Consider the following 22,607-nt stretch of genomic DNA (forward strand, 5'->3'; position numbering starts at 1 on the left):
GTTTCGCTCAGATTTTCACTGCACATAGTGTGTGAAGGGAGTCTTCCTGAGTCTTTCTTTCTGGAATTTTCCTGAATATTAATGTTTTCAGAATTTCAGATTAAAAAAGGCCTTTTCCGCCCATGTAAGACCTGTGGCAAGAAGAGTCTATGTGGATGATCCACATAAAGAGTGTATTTACTACTTCCACCCTATCATGAGGTAAGACAATGCAAGATATGTTGGCCATTTTCTTCTAAAACTCTGACGGATAGATAAGCAACAAAAGTCGTCTTAAGGGGACAGTGATGGCTCATCCAGACCACACAAGAGATCATGGTCTCAAGATGATACCACTGGTGAGAGTAGAAAAAACACCTCAAACCCTCCCAGGAGAGCAAAGGCCATAGAAAGGAGAAGCATCATAAAGTCTCTCAGAGCCTACAACCTCTGTTCCTACCTCTCCTGTGTGAAAGGAGAAGGAACGTCCTAGAGCCTCATCAACAGACTCTACAAGGTTAAAAGACAAAAAATAGTCAACAATGACATGTACCACACCCACGTCATCTGCTTCGTCGGCAGTAGGAACGGCGGCGGCCATTTCAGGGCCCATACCATTGACAAGAATATAATCTTCTAAATCTATCCCTAGATAGGTTGTTGGTACCGTCAATGCCACCGTCGACGACAGTCAATATTACCAGAGTAACAAAGACCGTTCTCCATCCGGATGTTTCATCCTTCGCAAAGATCCCCCTGTGGCCCCCCTCGCACTTCAACTTCCATCAATCAGAAGAGGAGGATGACGATAGGATATATGGTGTGGCACATAGCCCATCCGAGCTGAATGTGAAATGCCAGAACGAAGATGATTATGAGGACGAGCAACAACAATATTAGCCATATCTGGTTCCTCCACGCCATTTTCAACCTTATGGCTATCCCCCGGAGCCTCGTCCTAGGGAAATGGCGCACTTACCACGGTCTTTGGTCCGAGACCTTCAAGCAGTGTTGGTGGACTATAGGCAGAGATTCCTCCCCAGGATGTCCAGATTGAGCTCTGCCACAGCAGCCACAGCTCGCATCAATGCCAGCCTTGCTCCGACCAACAACTCCTATGGTACCACTCCCTCCTACACAGGTGCCTGATGAAGAAAACTCCTCTACTTTAGAGAAGGAGAGCTCCTGGAACCACATCCACAACGGACCTCTGGGATGACTATATCATCCCTACATCCTCTCCTCCGGCACATCACCCAGCGGACTCACCCCCAGAAAACATTGAGGGGTTCCACAACTTGGAGAGAGCGTCCAACAGGTTCCATCTCCCCATAGCTATGATTTTAAGGAGGAAGCCAGGAAATCAGTTTGTACGATCCCTATAATAGATATCTGACAGGAGGGAGTAAAATTAATGAAAACGCCGGCCACAATAACACCAGTACTCCCTTGATTAGATGAGAAGTACAGAGCCCCTGAAGATTCACCTGCTTGCTTGACTGGTCACACTAAGCCGGATTCCGTCATTTTGCAGGCGGCGCAGAGGAGATCAAAATATCCGGCTACCCCAATCTTGTCTCCTCCGGACAAGGAAGGGTACAAATTGGACATCAGGGGTGAGCGTTTTTCAACCATGGCTGCTTTCACCGTTCAGGTAGTGCGCTACAACTGACAGATGTGATCGGATATGGCAGCCTTATTGGACCTCATCCCTGAAGACAGGAAACAAGAGGCGGGAAAGATCCTTATAGAGGGTGAAAGAGCGGCCTCAGAGGCGATTGACTGTTATGGATAAAGCTAATACAGGTTTCTGACAACTGGCAAACTCAGCAGTGTTGAGACGCCAGGGGTGATTAAAGGCCACCACCTTCAGGCAGGAAGTTCAAACTAAAATTCTGGACATGGCATTCGATGGAGATTCGTTATTCTGCAAGGATATCGATGATGCGCTGCTCTTCATCAAAATGGACACTGACCACAGAAAAATAGTTGACCACCCTCCAATACAGAAAAATTCCCTTTAGGTAAGTGAAAGGATGCGGGTTTCCCTGCATACAGAAGAGGTTTTCAGAGACCACAACACCACCAGCCCCATCAGGCTCAATATAGGCAGACCTATCAGCCCTCCGCCTACCATCCATCGACGACGGCTGGTTTCTCCCGTCAAGGGACCTGCAAGAGGACACCGTCCCAGGGGCGGGAGAGTGGCAGGAACAATGATTGACGCTGGGTACCAGCCCCCACCCCCTCATCCATCCCGTGGGTGCAAAGATTTGCAATTTCTACCAGCAGTGGGAGAGCATAACATCAGACCAATGGGTGTTGCCTTTGATCCTACTCTGGAGTTCACAATCAAACCTCTACCTTCTCCACCCAAGGCGATCCCCTACCCCTAGTCTTCATTTATTGCACAAGGAAGTTAAGATCATGCTCTCAAAAGGTGCAATCGAGGAAGTTCCACCTCTTCAAAGGGTCAGGGTGTCTACACCCGTTTGTTCTTAATCAAGAAATCCGGGAAATGGAGACCAATACTGGATCTCAGGAAGCTCAACAAGTACCTGAAAAAACAAACCTTTAGGATGGTAACCTTAGCCGAGATCCTGCGTCGCCTCAACAAAAGAGACTTTATTACCTCACTCGATCTGGAAGACGCATACTTCCACATCACCATCCATCGGAAACACTGAAAATTCCTTAGGTTTACTGTAGCCGGTACCCACTACCAATTCAAGGTTCTCCCTTTCGGCCTCAAGTCAGCACCCAGAATATTTACAAAATCAGGTCACCAAGTATTCCCCTACTTGGACGATAGGCTACTGAAGGCACCAACAGCAGATTAAGCGGCCAGAACCACAGATGTTTGTCTCCAGCAATTCAACAGACTAGGGCTGACAGTGAACATCAAAAAGTCTGTTTCCTCCCAGTCAGATTACACCACTTCTGGGAGCCAGGTTGGATGCGATCCAATGCATGGCCTTCCTATCGAATGAGCCACAGGCACGTCAATTGCAGCTTGCTGTGACTTTCCCAAGAAGAAAGTTCATTTCAGTGAGAGGATACAAGTCGCACCTAGGGATGTGTTCATCAGCAATCAACCTAGTACCCTTAGCCAGGCTCAAAATGAGACCTCTGCAGCAAGAGTTTCAGAAACAATGGCTGCAAACATCGGGATCCTTCGAAGACACCATTGTAATAACCCCGGCAATTAAAACGGCAATACAATGGTGGTGTCACAGTCCACACCTTTCCAAGGTCCTCACTTTCTTACAAGAAATACCAGACTTCATATTGACGACAGATGCCTCCATGTACGGCTGGGGAGGACATTTACAGGATCTCCAAATCCAAGGCAAGTGGTCCAATTCTCAAAAGCAAAGTCATATCAGCAGCCTGGAGTTGTAGGCTATATACCTCTCTTTACAGGCTTTCCTTCCGAGAATAGCAGATGCCTCTGTACTGGTCTGTACGGACAATACGACCAGTATGTTCTGCATAAACAAAGTGGAACCAAATCTCTCACGCTTTCTCAGGAAGCGCAAGACCTATGGATCTTGGCAACAGAGCACAGGATTTCTCTCAGGGCTGAGCATGTTCCAGGTCTACACAACACGCTAGCAGATGCTCTCAGTAGAGCTGCAGACAATTGCCACAAATGGGAACTCAACCAATTCCAGCTGGACTAGGTATTTGCACTATGGGGAAAGCCAGCGCTGGACCTGTTTGCCACAGACATCCATCCCAAATGCTGGTCCTTTGCCAGCAGATTATCCCTCCCGGGGTCTGTAGGTAATTCCCTTTCAATACAATGGTCCGGGATATATGCCTATGCCTCCCCCCCCCACCCCATCCCATTGATCGCCAGAATACTGACCAAAATGAAGCTGAAGAGATGTCGCCTGATTCTCATTGCTCCCAGGTGGCCCAGGCAACATTGGTTCCCGGAACTTCATCTTTCAGAAGCCAGACCCATACGTCTGCAAAGGTCCCCCTCTCTTCTGACCAGGGACTACGAACAGGTGTGCCACTCGAATCCAGAGGCTCTACACGTACATGCCTGGCTCATGAGTTCCAGGAATTTAGGGACATGATCATTCTGTATGAATGTAGAGACATCCTCTTGAAATCTAGGGTGGAATGTACCAATAAAATGTACAAGATGATGGCCTGCATGCATTTCATGGATCCATGCAAAAGATTTTACTTTATCTCCTCTCCTTGGCAAAATCTGTTTTAGCTTTCGCCTCAGTTAAAGTGCACCTGGCTTCAATCTCTCGTTATAGAAGAACTTCCAGTGCCACTTCTCTTTGTGCCTCAAGCCTGATCAAACAGTTTTGGAAGGAACTATTCCGTACCTTTCCTCCAGTGCGAGCACCTCCACTGAAATGGAACCTCAACGTGGTTCTTGCACAACTCAAGAAAAGGCCATTTGAACCCATTCATAAAGCTGATTTGAAATTCCTAGCATGGAAAGTCGCTCTTCTGGCCCTCACCCCAGCCAGAAGGGTAAGAGAAATCCAAACGTTCACCATTAAAAAAAACCTTTTTTAATATTTAAAGAAGACGCTGTGATTTTAAGAACTAATCCTACATTTAGTCCTAAAGTACTGTCACGATTCCAGCTCAATGAGACGGTTATACTCCGGTCCCTTTTTTCCGCAACCATCAATGCCTGCAGAGCAAACACTACTTAAGCTGGATGTCAAATGCTGCCTTAAGTTCTATCTTCAGAGAATGAAGGACATTCGGAAAACTGATCAATTATTAGTTGCCTATGGCCAAGGCAGAGAAGGGAGTGTAATAACAAAGGCCACTATCACAAGATGGATATCGGCTGCGATACAATTCTGTCATGTCAAAGCTAACAAACCTTTGGAAAGGACAGCGAAGGCACACTCCACCTGAGCAGTTGCCACGTTAGCTGCCCTCTTCACGGGAGTGACTCTGGAAAAAAATCTGTTGTGCTGCAACGTTGGAGGACCACTCATATGTTCATGCAGCACTACTGCCTGGAGTCCGTGCAGAATGCAAATGCAGCAGTGGGTCGGGCGGTGCTTCGCAATCTCTTCCATTAAGGTAAGCCTCTTTCTAACTCTTAGAAAAACATTTTTGTTCTCATGGTGAGTTCAAATGCCTACATGGTCTTAATAATGTAAAACATAACTAGGTTAGGTGTATTATAAGTTACTGTGTTTTTCTTGCCTTGCCTCTCGCTAAGGCTTTGTATATACAAATGTGAATATAGAAGTGATTATTTAAGTTTTCTCATATTTATATTCCGGGCATTTCCTTTCTTGCATCCCCTTATCCAAAAAAAAAAAAAAGGATGTTAATACAATAGACACAGGTATAGCCTTCAAGGGGCTTCTTGTATTACCTCAAATTTTTGGGGTTCACTATGTTTTAGAAGTCACCCACCATCCACAACAAACAAGATAAAATAGGATGTGACTGCTTGTTACTCTGATACTGGCATGTGAATCTATGAAAGATACACCAATACTGGATAAGAAAATAGGTTACTTACCTGTAACTGCGGTTATCCAGTATTGGTATCATTGATAGATTCACATGCACCCACCCTCCTCTGTGTAGAGGCCGTTTCCATATTATTCAGTAAGATATTCACTTCTCACTTGTGCTGGGGAAATCGGAGGGAAACTTATGGTTCTTTTTTTTTTTTTTTTTTTTTTTAATTTTTTTAAAGGACATAGATAGGCTAGGTTAAACATGGCTCAGGGCCATTATAGCCTATGGCATTACTTTACTGCTTAAATATGTTACCGTGGGACTCCCATCTCGACAACGGGGAATGATTCAGGCATGTGAATCTATGAAAGATACCAATACTTAGAATTAGAATTTTATTATATGCTTAGATTAATAAAAACCATTACATAAAATACATTAATAAAAAATATTTAAATTTTATGAGGCAATAAAATTAACATCGGCCACTTCTCAATGATGCAGACAAGTGGGGTGCAAAGTTAATAATTACATGATTGCTTGTGCGAATTCATCAGGGAAGCTCTCTAGTTAGAGCTTTTAAATTCATCTGAATGATTTGATAGTCTAATGGTCTTTACTCATTTACATAATTTGCTTAAGACCATTGCGCCGTAGGCAACAATATTAAAACCTCTACAAATTCGTATAACTTTATTTTGACTTTAAATGAAGCCTTATAATATCAAAACAGCAGTATATAGATTGTCTGGAATCCTTAGGCATGTGCCAGAGATTGCAGAATACTGTATTGGTTGGTTATATGAGCCTGCATTGTCCAGATCATCCTGAAAAAGAAACTGTTATATAGTTCGTTCTGGCAAGAGCAGAGAGCAATGGTTTATGTCTGCTGAGTGGCTTGGTGCTGGTGTTTAGCTTTATCCCAGCTGCACCCTTTGTCTGATCTGCGAAGAGGCCATATTGCATTTTCATTGAATTTTTAAAACCATTGTTTAAGGCCAATACTGGATAAACGTAGTTAAAGGCAAGTAACTTATTTTCTTATTCATGTTTTTATTTCTTGGTCTTCATGAGGTATGTAGTTATTTTGTTAACAAATATACTTTAGTTAATACACCAGCAATCTAGTTTTCCTACCACCAGTGCCGCAGCTCCTGGAGCCTGCTGCAGATGGCCTTTAGCCAGGACGTGTACATGCATACACACACACACTCACACACACACACCCCTTCCCGCCCCCCCCCTCCCCATCCCTACGATGTAGCCATATCAATCCTTGCTGTGGTTGCAGGACCTCAAGTATGCCCAACCCCTGTACTCAGAATGTTGTTCTCTAAAGTATGTGATCCTCTTTATCTTTGGTTATGCCCAGCAGATTCTGGGCGCAGGGTTTGGCTTTTCTTTTGTGAGGCCCTGTGCATGCACACTTGCCACAGTGCCTGCTGGGTAATGCATTTTTTTGGTAAGACATTATTTTGGGATGGGAATAAAAAACCATATCTTTCTATTTATTTTACTTTTTTGGTTTTGCTGTGATTTACTTTGTACACCCATTGAGCATAGTCTCTGAGCACAGGATGGTATTCCAGCTCCAGAGACTTCTGGTTGTGTGCTCTATGTACATCATGTTCCTTGGACGCACTCTGCGTAGGACTTACTGCACACAGCCTTTATTCATGTAATGCACGCTTTGGCCAAAGGCCATACATTATATAACAAAGTTGGCAGTACTGACTTTGTAGTTGAGGTTCATTTTGCAGTTTTCCTTGAAAGCTCATGTTTGGTGCTGTTTGATGAATCATCACAAAGGTTTGCACATCCCTTGTGAAATTGGCTAAGGCTAAAGTTAAATGAGGTGTAGCATGTCAAAAAAAAGTCTGCTTTCCTATTTTAGCTTCCAATGTAAATCATTGAAAGTACAACTTCACTCATTGACTTTTTTTGGATTCCGAATAAATCCATTCAATGGTTTTTAAGATACTAGCATTTAAAAAATGTCTGTGGCCTTTAAAGAATTAAAATGTAGAGATATCTTGGATGTTAAACGCGAGCTTGAACCGTTGCGAGTTCAGTCAAGCACATTTAAAACTTTCAGGTATGTGATTGGCTGATCAGTGGCTTTTTTTCCTGACATCTTGGAATTCAGTGCCATAAGAAACGAAATTGCATACAGATGGGGAGACATAATTACATTTTTAGACGACAGTAGGGGGAAAGAAATAGAGAGGCTTGAAAAAATGGCACGAGAACCGTTGAATGTAAAAAAACAAATGCAGTTAGCGTACTGTGAATTTTCAAATTTTAGAACTTCAGGACCTTGTTGCAGCTATTTTATATGCAGAAAAGAGCACCATTTCCACAAATTTGCACATTCGCAAAAATGTACACATTTTGTAATTTGAGAGTTTTATGAACTCAATGTTTTTGGTTAAACAATAAAAATAAGCCCTGTATTGCATTCCTAGGCCCTGCAGCCAAACTCCGGGAAGTATGTGTGGATGGGCACAATGGCTGACCTGGATCTAGGCCCCTCGTTCAACTCGTGGTGCTCCAGGCCAAAGGTGCACTGTTGGATGAGGTGGGCCAGGACACATAAATGATGACCATGCCTACATCCTCTAAAGTCAATAACAATTTATTTTTATCATTGGGTAAAAACAGTTATGGTTCAGGAGGTGCAAACACTGAAATATTCATATGTGGGAACAAATTCACTGAAAAAGCCACAGTTAACGTGATCTGTTTCAATGTCAAAACCTAATAAAAACTCCATAACTTTATCAGATACGGTCTGTTACTCAAACTATACCTAGCTCCACTGGCATGAAAACCCTAATTAGTCATAAAGGTGAACTAATCGCGAGCTTGCATATGATTTCACAGATGCCATCGTTAATTATGTGGATGACCTGTCACCTTACCATTGTCAGTTACAATTGCAACAGCAATGTTCACAGTAGTAGAGCGTAAATTTACATTTTGATTTCATATACACTCACAAATGTTGCATTTCCCAAATTATTTGCATCCTTGACCAATCTGTAGATAAATGTATAAGTCTTGTGTGCCAAAGCACTGTTTTTGGTGCGGATTCATCTAAAGAGCATCTAAAGAGATCCAGAAATTCTTTATCTTATGGACTGACCAAGTTAACCATACCCATAGATGAACTGTATCCACTCTGTAGTCTTTACTGTTTTTGAGGAGATAGTCCCTCTTGCTTTAGTGCTCCTGGATCACCTTGAGACTCTTCATTAATTTGAAATTCAGACACTTTTCTTATGATGGAATCTAGAATTACAAGAAAGTAACCTTTCCTTAATGCATTTTTCTCTACATCCTTCATTTCTTCCATCACTCTTTATTACCAAATACCCAGTGGCAGCTCACTGTTTTTTCCAGTGCCCTTCCTAAAGAGGGATCACTAAGGCACTTCTGAGTAGTACTGATCTTGCTGAAAATTCCAGTGGATCTATTTTTACCTTATTATGCTAGACCTAAATAAATCTGCTACCTGCAGTATCTCTGGCTGCCGAGGTCTAACTGGCCTACAGGGCATCAAGGAGTGCCCGGTGGGCTGGTCTGACAGGTGAGCGTGGGCAGTTTTTTTTTTTTTTTTTTTGGGGGGGTGTTTGCGGGCCTGTTGGACAGTCCAATGAGTTGGTTTTACTGTTGGTTTCCCTGATATTAACAGTTGTTGCAGGCAGCAAGCTCAAATCCATGCAGACTTCCATACCTTGCAAAACACTTATACAGCTTGTCTTTACAAGTTCAAAACTGCCCCAGTTTGCAAAAATGGGCCACAGTTTTAGCTTTATGATTCTTTAATAAGGGTTATTTTTGCTGCCTGGGCCCGTTTTCTGTCCCAGTCAGACCTTGCTGGGTAGTGCATGAATCGCAATTACAAAATGTGCAGTAACCACCACAGCACTCTAGTTCAAACCAGCCTGAAATTTGCTAGGGGAAAATGCCCAGTAAATGACAGGCAATGCTTATTTTGGTGCAGTATCTGTATTTGAATGGTGTGCAATTTTTCCTTACTCCACTATTGAAATATATTCTGCTTGACATTTGTTAAAATATATATGGGCCTGAACCCTGTGACTTCATGGAAAGAATATTCTTATTTTTCACAGTTAATTTTGTACTTTGGGAAGCATTTTGCATTTCTATGTGGAATTTAGTTGATGAAAACAGCAGTCAGTGAGTGATGCATATACATTTCGTTACTCACCTATACAGGCAGACACATACATGGCGTGAGTAGAATTTAGGAAACTTTCAAAAAGGAACGCTAACCCTCACAAAATAGGGTTGTCCTTTGCAGTAGTAACTCTTGAAGCTTGAAATGGATGAAGCTTTTTTATTCAAATGCGGGTATGGCCTAATATAAAATGTGTCCTCGCATTAGCTGTAAAAGATTTTGACCAACAGGAAGGCTTCAGATTAGGTTTGTAATATGATAAATGAGTTTGTTCAAATATATAAGGCTGGGGCTTTGTAAAGCTTTGTACAAGATGTAGCAGGGGTGAACAAGAAAATAATTGATGCAGATTAGAAATAACTTCAAGCATATTTACTTTTCATGCCTCAAGAAATCTACTCGCCCACTCGCTATGGCGAGTCATATTTTATCAGGGCAAGCTATTTTTAGGTCCTACTGGCTCATTCTGAGCTGACAAGGAACAGGTGTACCTTCAGGGACCATTTTCATTGGGGGAACACGCCTGGTAGGTGTAGCAGTGTGCGACCAATCTGGTTTAAGGAACAGGTGTTCTGTTCATTCAGACAGTGAATGAGCAATAAAGATGTCTTAAATCTTGTTTTTCGTTGTCACATTTTCTCTATTTTCAGAGAGAGGTCAAAAGTCTGTTTGTCTTACAATTACTTTTCTTTCTCTGACTGCAATGTTAGAAGATTTTGTAAAGTGAACTGTCTGATAGTCATGCTGTAGAAAGAGTGTGCAATGAAAGGCTGTAGAATGTCAATTTTTTGTTCTCACACAACATTTAAACTAACTGTAGAAACATTTTGAAATATATTTCAGTAGTTATGAAAGAATTTTTTTTATAATTCTGTATGATGAACAAACAGATTTGAATAGGCTAAAAGCAAATCAGAACATTTTATTTAGTGATGTGCAAATGAAAAATGTTAGCAGAACCCCTATTTCTACTGATTGTTTATACAATATTTAATATTATCAGTAAAACTACATTAGTGGGAACGTTTGTGGCCATTTATAGAAAGTAAGTTTTAAACATGAACTGAGAAATATTCCTGTCCCGCCCTGATGACAATGCTATTAGTGAAATAAGAGGCAAGTCGGGTACAAATGATGGGTGTGCGCAGAATGATGAAGTCCAGATAGCAAAGTAGGATTTACAAAATTTCTTTATTGTTCAATCGATATCAAAGCTTTAGATTCCAGCCAACGCGTTTCGTTCTCCCTAGGAGAGCTTCATCAGGGCTGAAAAAAGTATAAGAACAACTTTCAAGTTTATATATGATCAAATAATATAACAAGGGAAGAAAAAACAAAAAAGAGAAACTGAAAAACAGAGATACTATCACATGAAGAGTTAATAAACAAGACATTACTATATACAACAACACCATATTGATAATAACAATATAATAGCAATATATTGATTCATATTGGATGAACAAGAAAAATAAACGGTCCTGCACGACATTTAGACATATAATACACAAATGAAAAATGTATATCCAGAAGGGTACCTCATCTGAAACTTGTTAGGAAAAAGTCAAAAAGCAGCGACTAATTACCACACATAGGAGAACATTTGGATGAGGTCATAAGACAGGTCCCACTTGAATATGGAGAGCTTGTCATTGGTAGGGCATTTGTTGGATACACATCATAACACAATGAAGCACATAAATGGGCACACAAATAGAAATACCAGACTGCCATTCCAAATTTGACATAAAAATCATTTACAGACCGACATATTTTACAGGGTAAGAGGAGGAGAGGGAGCGATAGACTTAAAAGGACACATTTTCAACAAGAGAAAAGACCGTTCTTGTCAGAAATTAGTCACATACATGTGAGGTAGATCAAAGCCACTAAAGTAACTATAAAATGATTTGTAAAACGTGAAAAGGAAAAGAAATAAGTAAAAAAACACACACCACGATACCATTTAACAAATCCCAATACAAACAATCAAGCTATATTTAAAAGCTGAGGCGATCCTTGCTCTATATTATGAGTTAACTATGCGGAGGAATATATATCTTCACGGAATAGTCATTAACATTAATAATACGGGGAAAAAAAGGAGGAAAATAGGGAAAGATATCTCACCGCCTAAGGGCATTCACCCTTATGAGGGGGAAACCAAGTTGAGTATGGAAAAATCCTTGTGTCTAAGATATGTCCTGAGCTGTACCAGCCACGGCAAGGATGTCTGGATTGAGAAACGAAATAGTCTTTAAGTGACAGAAAATTGTACATCATCATCAGACAACGTAAAGAATAAAAGTAAGTGTGAAAGGAAAACTAAAAATGATAAGAATAATAAAGGTTGAAAGTTTGACACTAGAAAGAAATAGAACAGCGTTAATAAAAGAAAAATCACTCAAACCTAGATCAATCACGAGTTTACGAGAAGGAAAAGTAGGAAATCTGTATGATGGCTCCTACTGGTTGATGTCAAGAGGCTGCTGTGTGCTCAAAAAACAGATCCGTTTAGATCCTAAGTTCTACAATCAGAAATTTAGTGAGAGAAAGAACAAGCGTCAATTGATATAAACCCTGGCCACTATCCACCCCGGATAGACGTTTAGTAATGAACGGTGAAGTAATGTCACAAACATGAACCAAATGCATATCCATAGGAATTAAAGATTCAGGTTTTATATAAAAGCAATCCCAATTCGGGATGTTGATGCGAGTCGCGTGATCCCACACTTGTCGGCGAAGATCCTAATTTCTAAAACCAGGATATGAAAAGACAAATTGGAAAAGGGTATTAATACACAGTTCCTAGTGTCCCTGGGTAGGCAGCCATTCCCAAACTATATACAAGTTGTTACTCGTCAGGTGTACGGTAGAACATGAATGTAGTATAGTCTCCAGGCAGTAACTCTGGAGTCTCTCAAGGGAAAGTTCCTACGGCCTTGTTGGGCCTGAATGAGAGGAAAAAAACCATATCTGTAAGCCTGGTATCTAATATTTCCAGCAATGGGCTGTTATACCGCAATAGTTTAGATGAAGCACATTTGTACTGACCCCACTACGGGAGAATTGGATAGAATACGATTGTTTCAGTGAAATAATCATGTTGAGTAACTGACATAATTATGTTCTGTAATAGTCTTAGATCAAGCATGGTCTAACAGGCAGTTCCAAGCCCAAAGACCTCTCGCAAGTAACGCAAGGCGTGCCGTGCATCGGTGTGTCCAGGGAAATGAGGACGCACCCAGCGATTAGCCTAGGGCTACTCTAAATGCAGGAAGACCAAGTACATAAGGTTACAAAGGAATTAAAGCAATAGCTTAATAGTTGAGCGGGACATCCGATACTAAAATGAAATTTAATCTCCTATGGAAGAGATATCCTTATCAAACATAGACTGTTGCTAAGGTAAATGACCCCCAAGAGTTGAGAAGTTAAGGATGTGAGTAAACTACCTCACCATAAGAGAAATAACCTATGTTAGGCAGCAATCAACATCACACACGGGTAAGGTCAAAAATATTAACCTGTAGCATTCAAAAGACCATTCGCAACATGCATATGAAGACTTACCTGCCCGTGACAGATCAAACGTTCGGAGTGCCGAGAGAGAATCCATCTCAAACTTTCCTTCAAATAGAGCCCCATTTCCGGTATGGGCGTGGCAGGTACGCCGTGCGTGCGCCCAGCCCGAAAAGGATCTAGACCACAGCCTGGTGAGTCTCTTAAGTTAATCTATGCGGAAGTGATACCGGCGAAAGAGTCGTCGCATCTTGTAAAAGAATAAAGGAACTAGACCGCGTCCTCCAGAGTATAGAAGTCTGTGGATGCGAAAGTAATAAAGTTGAGAGCCGTCCTACCGTGTCCTAACAGTGAAAACAGACTAAACCAGGGAATTGACGTAAGTGTTAAGAATGAAGAGACAAATAAACCCAAATGGAAGGGAGACCTAATAATGAATATGTTCAGCCAGAAAAAGTATATGTAAACATGAATAAATATACCCAGACAATGGTGGGGGCTGAGTAGTCAGAGTGTGGCATTCCAAAAAAAACAGAAAGATTGCCACATAAGAGATTGTTGCATAATCCGAGGTAATCTTTCTCAAACGTGGAGAATGGTACCCAATGATGTGCCCAAGTAAAGGTAATGGTCTCAATATATAAAATATGACAAAGACTCCAAAATGAATAACGTTCCAAGAGTAAAAACCCAGGGCTTAGAGGGACAAAGGAGTGTAAAAAGAAAAGGAATTTAAAAGACTCAGATCAAGGTTGAATTGGTCCAGAGTACAGAGTGAGTAACCTCCCATGAAAACTCCCAAGGGTTAAAGGGATAAAGGAATGTAAGCCGAAGATGCATTTAAAAGACTCACATCAGGGATAAGTTAGTCAGAAACAGGTTACAAGTTGATAATTGAGATTTATCAAACTAAGTACTGGTGCCCAATAAGCAGAAACAAATGGTTTATCATTTCAGAAAAAAGTGCATTTCAATATCAGTATTATGACCATGTGAAATTGCCCGTAATCTACATATCCATTTTGCTTCATTTTGTCTTAGGCTGAGTTCCTTGTTACCACCTCAGGCACATGCTTCAATGTGCTCAATGCCATAGAACCAAAATTGGCTATTCCCAGGATGAAATTTAGAAAAATGTTCCGCCAGAGGGTATTTAGTGTCATTATTCAGAATAGCTCTTCGATGTTCTTGGATTCTTAGCTTCATGTTCCTTTATGTACTGTCAACGTATATTGGATCACAAGGGCACCCAATGATGTAAATAACATACGGAGTGTTACAGTTGATAAATTGCCCGACTGTATGTTGAATAGGTCCATTGTGGCTGAAGCTCTTGGTTTTGTTGATCCCAAATTTGCAAACATTGCCTGAGCTGCAGATATATAACCCGCTAGAGGCAAGTCGGGGTTCATGTGTAACCTACATGTGAGCTAGATTATTTTTATACATGGAACAACTATTTGGGTATTAAATAAAACAAAAGTGTTTTTGTACAGCAGAATTGCTGACGTCACACATTTGAAGGTTCGCACAAATGTGTTAATGAAGTAAAAGGTGGTTCTGTAAAATAAAATATTTAAAACCAGTTTAAGGGTCAAGTACATTATCTTTAGGTCGCGTAGATCATTCAAGTTATTAGACTTGCAGGTCTAGTAACATTTTTATGATTTTTCGAGGCCTGCTTTGTGATCAGTATTTTGTAAAATGTTATTTGTTTCAGGTGTTATCATGCTGGTTGGTTGGCTGCAAGGGAAGCAAATTCTTGACATGTTTACAATTGGTGTAAGGTAAGCCTTAATTAACCCATACACATTTTACTAAATAATGTGTCATTTCAATTAATCACTGACTGAACATTACTCTTGGCATCTTCTATTTTTCCTTGGAGCATTTGGTTCATTTAGTTGCAAACATATTGCAGTGTTCATACATATAAATCGCAAACAAAAAACGTATTGTAATGTGTACATTGTGCAAAGTTGTGGATACAGTTGATGCGCTTCATGGTTCAAATAATTGTCTATCTTGGCTGCCAATGCAAACGTTCTTCTGAGAAAAGGTAAACATATTCGAGAGAAACATTTTGCCAGCTAAGCCTTTAATATTAAGCATGTATTTAATCACTGTCTGATACCTTATTACATCCCAAAATATCAACTGATTGCCACAGAGATCTCAGCCTACCTGACCAACAAGCCAAGTGAAGTTCAATAAGTTTTGAGAACGCTCTCCACTTATCACCGATTCATCCCTGCAACTGCCCCTTTATAATGCATTCTGGGCACCAGGACACCTGCCAGCAAGCTCCTTCAATCCAAGTACCAGTCTGGCAGAAACTGATCTCTCCAACTCTGAAAGTCTCAATTGACTGTATAAAACCAGTGCACAATCACATGCCTTTCTGATTCGGATGACAATACAACTTCATAATAAAGTTAAACTACATCGCCAAACACCCTATGGTTTTTGCTGTCTTTACCACTCTTCCCTTATATACGACCCTTCCCCACCCCTTTCCAAAAAACAATTCTAGATCATGAAATATCTATTGGTTGCCCTAAATCTTAATTAGGCTGGGCATACATGGGATTCTGGAGCCTTTTTGTTAAAAATAAAACGTACATAAAAATAGGTTTTGTAAATCACAATGGGGCATATGCATCAACATTAGCATTTGCGATTCCTTATTAGCGAAAAATAAGGAATCGCTAATAAGGAATAGCAAAAGGCTATGCATGTAGGAATCGCTATTCAAATAGCGATTCCTTAACATTCCTTATTACCGAATCGGTAATACCGATTCGGTAATAAGGAATACCTACCCATTCATTCCTATGGGCTTGGAGGCCCATAGGAATGAATGTAAAGCCATTCTGTATTAGCGATTCGGTATTACCGAATCGCTAATAGCTGGAGCACTTTCAAGGGTGCCAGGGTGTCAAAAGGACACCCTGTTGCACCCCTGAAAATGATATGTGCACATATGTTGCACACACACATGCTCTAAGGGCATGTGTGTGCGCAACATGACACTTTGAAAAATGCACAAAAGTGCATTTTTCAAAGTTTTTGCAAATTACCATGCAGTTCATCTTCATGGTAATTTGCTCCCCTTATTAGCGAAATCGCTAATTTTTTAACTTTGATGCATTGCATTTAAGGAATCTCACTTTGGGATTCCTTAAATGCAATCGCTATTTAAGGAATCGGTATTTAAGGAATCCCTATTTAAAGAATCGCTATTTAAGGATTCCTTAAATACCGATTTCTGCTTTTGGGTTGATGCATTGGGATTGGGTATTTTTTACTTAATACCGGGAGCTAATAAGGAATCGGTATTTTACCGACTGGATTTTGGCTTGATGCATAAGGGTGAATGTTTTTTAAGAATATTTTTATACAGGCTGTATTTACCAAAATTGCTTTGTTTTTTTTCGGTAAAAACCCATACTCACATTCCACACAGGAGAGTCCTTTTTGCAAGCTGGGCTCAAGTTTCACTTTCAAAGAGCATGACTCCACCTCAGAGTGAGGGAAAAAGACAAGTTGAAAAGTGATAAAATGCATAAAATCACAGAAGCAACTCCTCAGGGATGCTTTCTTCAGCAGCAAAGTCAACATCCAAGAAGGACTCTTTCAAAGGCAGAACCGAAATAGAAGGTGATCACTCCCTATTCCACCATCTGTGTCAGAGGTTGGCGACATGGCATGCATCACCAACATAGGAATCAGTGTTGAAGAACATCTCAACATTGAATGGCTGTTCGACACCTTTATCAATGAACCTTAAGAGACCATTAACATTGTAACATTCATGAACTTTCAGGCCTTAATCGAGGTTATTACTTCCAACAGCAAAACGTTCAGCGTCATTTAAACCATTGCTGTCCAAGAAACCTCACTAAATGACGCATTTTGGGCTCGAGAGCCCTTGTTCACATGCGGAATAAGGTCACACTGAATGTTTTTAAAGCGCTGCAAGGTGTACACCCACTTCCTGATCACATGATAATAGAAAACAGACTTCGTGAGTATTATGAAAAACAACTATATCGTATTGCCTTAAGGTTTATAAAAACCGAAAAGATATATATAAATATCCGAAAAGAAATAAGCTTTTCATTGTATTACATTGTTAGGAAACATATTTGTAATAATCCAAAGTGACACGGAGAGAGAGAAGTACAACTGTCACTTTATTCCAGGCCATCCGCTCTCTGGCAAGCGGTATGTCAACATTCCAAGGTGAGCTCCAGGAGATACCAAGGTAAGTGGGAAGGGGGGTGGGTGGACGGAAGGTACCAAGGTGGGAGTAAAAGGGGAAGATACAACACATCTCCTTACCCAACATAACAGATAACCATAACACACAGGAGGAACATTACATAGCTACTCTGTCCCCGCTCCAAACATGACAATCCTCCAACTCCACCACATTTTTCCCCATGCTTTTAATCTTTTGTGGAAGGAAAAATGTACTCTGTCCCACTTGAACCCTAGTGGGTTTCTTTATCAACACCGAATCATTAACAATAGGTTTTAAATTCTTCACACCATGTTTCTTATCATACCACCCTTTGTAGCGGGATTGATGTTGCTGAACTTTAATCTGACTTTCTGATCTGTCATAGACAACAGTCTTACCCCCCTCTAGCCAGAGAGGGTACATCTTGGTGCCAGGTTCTCTCCCTCTTAAGACCACAAAAGGAGAGATGCCAGTTACAAGGTTGGGTGCCGTGTGGTAGGCCCACAAACAGTCTTTCAGGGAATTATCTATGTTGAACCCATTAGACATTGCCAGTTGAATATGTTCTTTAATCATACGGTTCATCCTCTCTACTAACCCATTAGCTTTGGGACAGTAAAGAGCCGTTTTCTCATGCTTGATGTTAAGGTTCTTTAAAAAGGTCATAATTTCATCCGATGTAAATTGCACCCCATTGTCAGTTACTAAAATAGATGGAATCCCTTCAAAAGAAAATACAGACTTTAAGAAAGCTTCTTGGTCGTAGTGGAAGGGATGAATTTGACATTAACCCAATGGGAGGTGTAGTCCACCAGAACAAACATGAACCTTCTCTGTGGACCTAAGGCATCCATGGGGCCAATTATGTCCATGGCCAGTTTAGTCCAAGGAATTATTGGTACCTCCACTGGTGAAAGTGGAACCTTATGTAAGGTCTTTATTTTGTCACTTTTTGCACAATTATAGCAGTCCTTTACCTTTAATTCTACTCTAGAATCCATCTTGGGGAACCAAAAACTGTTCCTCACTTTTCTTTTGGTGAGACTTCTCCCCAAGTGGCCTTCGTGGGCAAGGTCTATTATTCTGTCTCTTAGGCCTCAGGTGGCACAATTTTGGTATTGTGGTAGATTTTGTTTTCATGAATGGTAAGCTCGTTTCTAACTTCCCAGAATTCCTTTAAACCATCCACAACATCCCCACATTTGTCTGGCCAACCATTTATGATTAGACTTTTAAGTGCCTCCATTTTGGAATCCTTCTCCATTTCGATATTCCATTCCTCTTTGGAAAAGGAAGGAAGATGGATCGAAAGAATGGGAGTATTCAAAGGGTCTGCCTCGATGTTGACTGCTATAGGAGATCTGGATAAATAGTCTGCAAGAACGTTATCCTGGCCAGGCAGGTACTCTATTCTAAAGCTAAATTTCTCTAGCCCTAAAACACATTTGGCTATTCTTGGGGATTCACAGAGTACTTTTCTGGATAAAAAGATGTGTGTTAGGGGTTTGTGTTCCGTGCGGACTGTAAATTTACTGCCCCAAAGGAAAAACTTGAAATGGTTAATGGCCCAGTAGCAGGCCAATGCTTCCCTCTCGATTACGGAATAATTCCGTTCAGGTTGACTTAAGGTACGGGAGGCAAAGGCAATGATAGTTTCTCCACCCTCCCCTTTCTGAGACCGAGTGGCCCCAAGACCTTTGTTGGAGGCATCCGTGCATAAGATGGTTCTCTTCCTATGGTCAAAAGGCCCCAGAGCACGTGAGCCAATGATTTCTTTTTTTAAGTTAGTTACAGAATCAGAGTGTATCTCTTCCCATTTGAATTCACTTTTCTTTTTTAACAGTTCCCGTAAAGACTCACATTTTTCTGAAAATCTAGGGATGAACTTGGCCATATACTCAACCAACCCTAAAAAGGATTTAAGCTCCTCCCTGTTTGTGGGGAAAGGAGCGTTTTCCACTGCTTGAACTAAGCTCAGTTTAGGTTTTATCCCTTCAAAAGAAAGATTCTGTCCCAGATAATCCACCTCCATGACTTTGATCTTACATTTTTCCTTTTTGACAGTTAACCCTGCATTTGACAGCCTGGAACATACCTTCCTAAATATGGTGTCATGTTCCTCTTCATCGGCACCATAAACCAAAACATCATCGTGAAAACACATGCTGTTTGGAATTCCCTCCAGTACCCTTTGCATCATTTTTTGGAAGACAGCAGCCGCCGAGGCAAGACCGAAGGGCATCCTTCCGAACATATATGTGCCAAAAGGGGTTGAAAATGCTGTTAGTGGCCTAGAATCCGGGAGGAGATCTACTTGGTAATATGCCATGGAAAGGTCTATGACAGAAAAAAACTTAGCCTTACCCATGGTACTCAGCATTTCGTTGATGTTAGGAAGGGGGAAACGTTCGATCCAAATGTTTTCATTAAGGCTGCGTAAATCAATGCAAAGGCGAATGCCCTGTCCATTGGCTTTGGAAGCTATGACGATGGGAGATAACCACTCCGAGGCGTCAATAGGATGAATGACGCCTAAGTGGTAGAGTTTGTCAAGTTCATCTTTCAATGGCTGTCTTAAAAGTAAAGGAACTTGGCGAGTTTTATGTACAACAGGTTTCGCCCCTTGTCTAATTCTGATTTTATGCTGGTAGTGTTTCAACAACCCCAGATCATTAGAGAAGAGGTGAGGAAATTCGTCACAGAGGGGTGACTCCTCCGTAGCTTCTTTGACCAAGTTGACCTGTTCCCTGCTATTGGGGTCAAGTATAATACCCAGTTCTCTCTGGTGACGCCACCCTAGAAGATTTGAACCCGAGCTGACGAGGTAAACCTTACCCACAGTGGATCTCCCTTTGAAATTAATTTGTGTCTCCACCATCCCCACCAACGGAATAGGGTCTTTGGTATACCCATGGGGTGTGATGTCAGGTTTAGAAATCAGCATACCTGGATCCCCTTTGATTTTCCTGTAATCTTCCATATTTAACAGGATAAAAGGAGAGCAGGAGTCTGCTAACATTTCAATAGATTTGTTATTGATTAGAATACTGCATTTGGGGTATTCAGAGAAATTACTGCCACAAGAACTCTTTACTTGGAACACAAATCTAAGCTGATCATCGCTGGATTCATTGATGGCTTTGACTTGGCTGCTGTCGCTGTCCCTGCACACTCTAGCTAAAGGTCCTCTTCTGTTACATTTCTTACAGTGAGCATTGCGAGCTGTGCATATAGGATTGTTGGCTAAGTGATTGCTGCTCCCACATCTATAGCATTTGAGGTCAGAATGTTCTCTTGGAAACTTAATGGATGATTCTCCTTTACTTCTGACTTTCGAAAAATTTCTATTAGGAGCATCTACCTGAACCGCTGCAACCACTTCTTCAGATACTTTTATTTCCTTCATACACTTTGCCGTATGTTCAATAGACTGAGCAATAGAAATAGCTTCTTCCAGCGATAGATTTTTTGACAACAACTTCTCTTGGATCTTACTATTGCTTGTGCATCTCACCAATTGGTCACGTATTAAAGAGTCATTAAGATCCCCAAAATCACACCTTTGAGTAAGACCTCTCAAATCGGCAATGTAATTTTTTACAGATTCATTTTTTCCTTGTGACCTACTGAAAAACTTGTGACGTTCTAAAACCACATTTATCTTATCCCCAAAGTGATTTCCTAACTTTAGCATAGTAATTTCATACACATCTAGGTCATCTTCCTCATCCAACTCAGGTTCTGGGAGAGTCTCATACACTTTACGACCATGAACTCCAATATTGTGTAAGAGAATATGCTGCTTCCGTAAGGCAGAAAATCTTTCTCCACCCATAGCAATCAAATAAGACTCAAAAAGCTTTGTCCATTCCTTCCAATGGATATCAGGATCTCCACATTCATTTAGGAATGAAGGAGGTTGACATATTCCTGGAGTACCCATACTAGAGGAATAAGAAAATACGGATATTGCAAAAATGAGTTGAACTGAAGTGAGTGAAGAACACCAGTAAATCAGGAGCAACTGGTAAGTAGAACGGAATTTGCCCAAGAAAGTTAGTTCAAATGCAGGCAGAACTCAGCGTGAAGTAAATTTTAAAATATATCACCAGCAGTACCGGGTTCAAAAGGCAATATAAAAGTATCTATGGCCAGATGCAGGCAGAACTCAGCGTGAAATTAGCTTAAAAGGATTCGCCACAAGTTCCAGGAATAAATGCAAAATAACGCTCTGACCCAATGACACGTCTCAAAGTAAGTTTCTGTAATGCCAGAACCAAAAACAAATGACAAGGTGATTTATCTGAATGTAACTGCGCAAATGCTGCGTGGCAAATCTACCCCCAGCTGGACCGAAGTGAAGTAAATTTCTCTTACACCAACCTCTTTGTCACCAGCAAGCTGAGAGAAAACATGCCACCGCATACGAAGGATACTCTAAGGCAGCCACTGAAGAACGTACCTCAGCAACAGTAGGAATCTTGGTCTCGGCTTGCTGATTTCCACGGAAGGTTGCTGCAGCGACTACCGCCCACTGGTGGACGAGAGCCGGCATCCGCAACTCAATGCTGAAAACCAGGAAATGCCTACACAGAGCCAAACAGAGTGCACCAGGACCCCACGGAGCACAACTACGAGCACTCCGCCCGCTTGTGGGCGTGAGGAGGCGTCGACAGTCGCGTCTTCGGTCTGGACCCCGGAAGCAGTCAGTAAACCGGGAGTCTCGCTGAGCGAAGGCTGCTGAGAGAGATCTGCATCGGGATGAAGAATCTTGCTGGCGAGGTTTCCTCGGAGCCAACGTATGGTGAGGTGCTCTTCAATCAGCCACAGCGTGACAGAGTACACAAGATTTGACATGCGACCTGAAGTACTGGCAGCGCACTTGGTAAACACCATATGCCTGGGCTGTCACTCGTCACCCTCAGAATGGCTGGAACTGGAGCAAGAACGCACAGCTGATCAATCTCCCACTTCTCGAGAGCAAGCACAAAGGGGAAATGGCCTGTCCTGCCCCCCTCACAGGATCGTCGCCAGTGTAATAATCCAAAGTGACACGGAGAGAGAGAGAAGTACAACTGTCACTTTATTCCAGGCCATCCGCTCTCTGGCAAGCGGTATGTCAACATTCCAAGGTGAGCTCCAGGAGATACCAAGGTAAGTGGGAAGGGGGGGTGGATGGAAGGTACC

General features: G+C 41.5%; 1 protein-coding gene across 4 annotated transcripts in view; it reads left to right on the plus strand.

Moving 5' to 3' along the window:
- Nucleotides 1–22,607, plus strand: part of ATP2C1 (ATPase secretory pathway Ca2+ transporting 1) — an 831,636-nt gene that overhangs the window by 526,027 nt on the left and 283,002 nt on the right. For all 4 annotated transcript variants that reach the window (XM_085630651.1, XM_085630649.1, XM_085630650.1 and 1 more), the window contains one exon: nucleotides 14,895–14,961. In XM_085630651.1, coding sequence (XP_085486777.1) covers nucleotides 14,895–14,961 — 67 coding nt within the window. The remainder of the gene's footprint in view (nucleotides 1–14,894; nucleotides 14,962–22,607) is intronic.

The sequence above is a fragment of the Triturus cristatus genome, chromosome 10, assembly GCF_964204655.1.
Source record: "Triturus cristatus chromosome 10, aTriCri1.1, whole genome shotgun sequence".
NCBI lineage: Eukaryota > Metazoa > Chordata > Amphibia > Caudata > Salamandridae > Triturus > Triturus cristatus.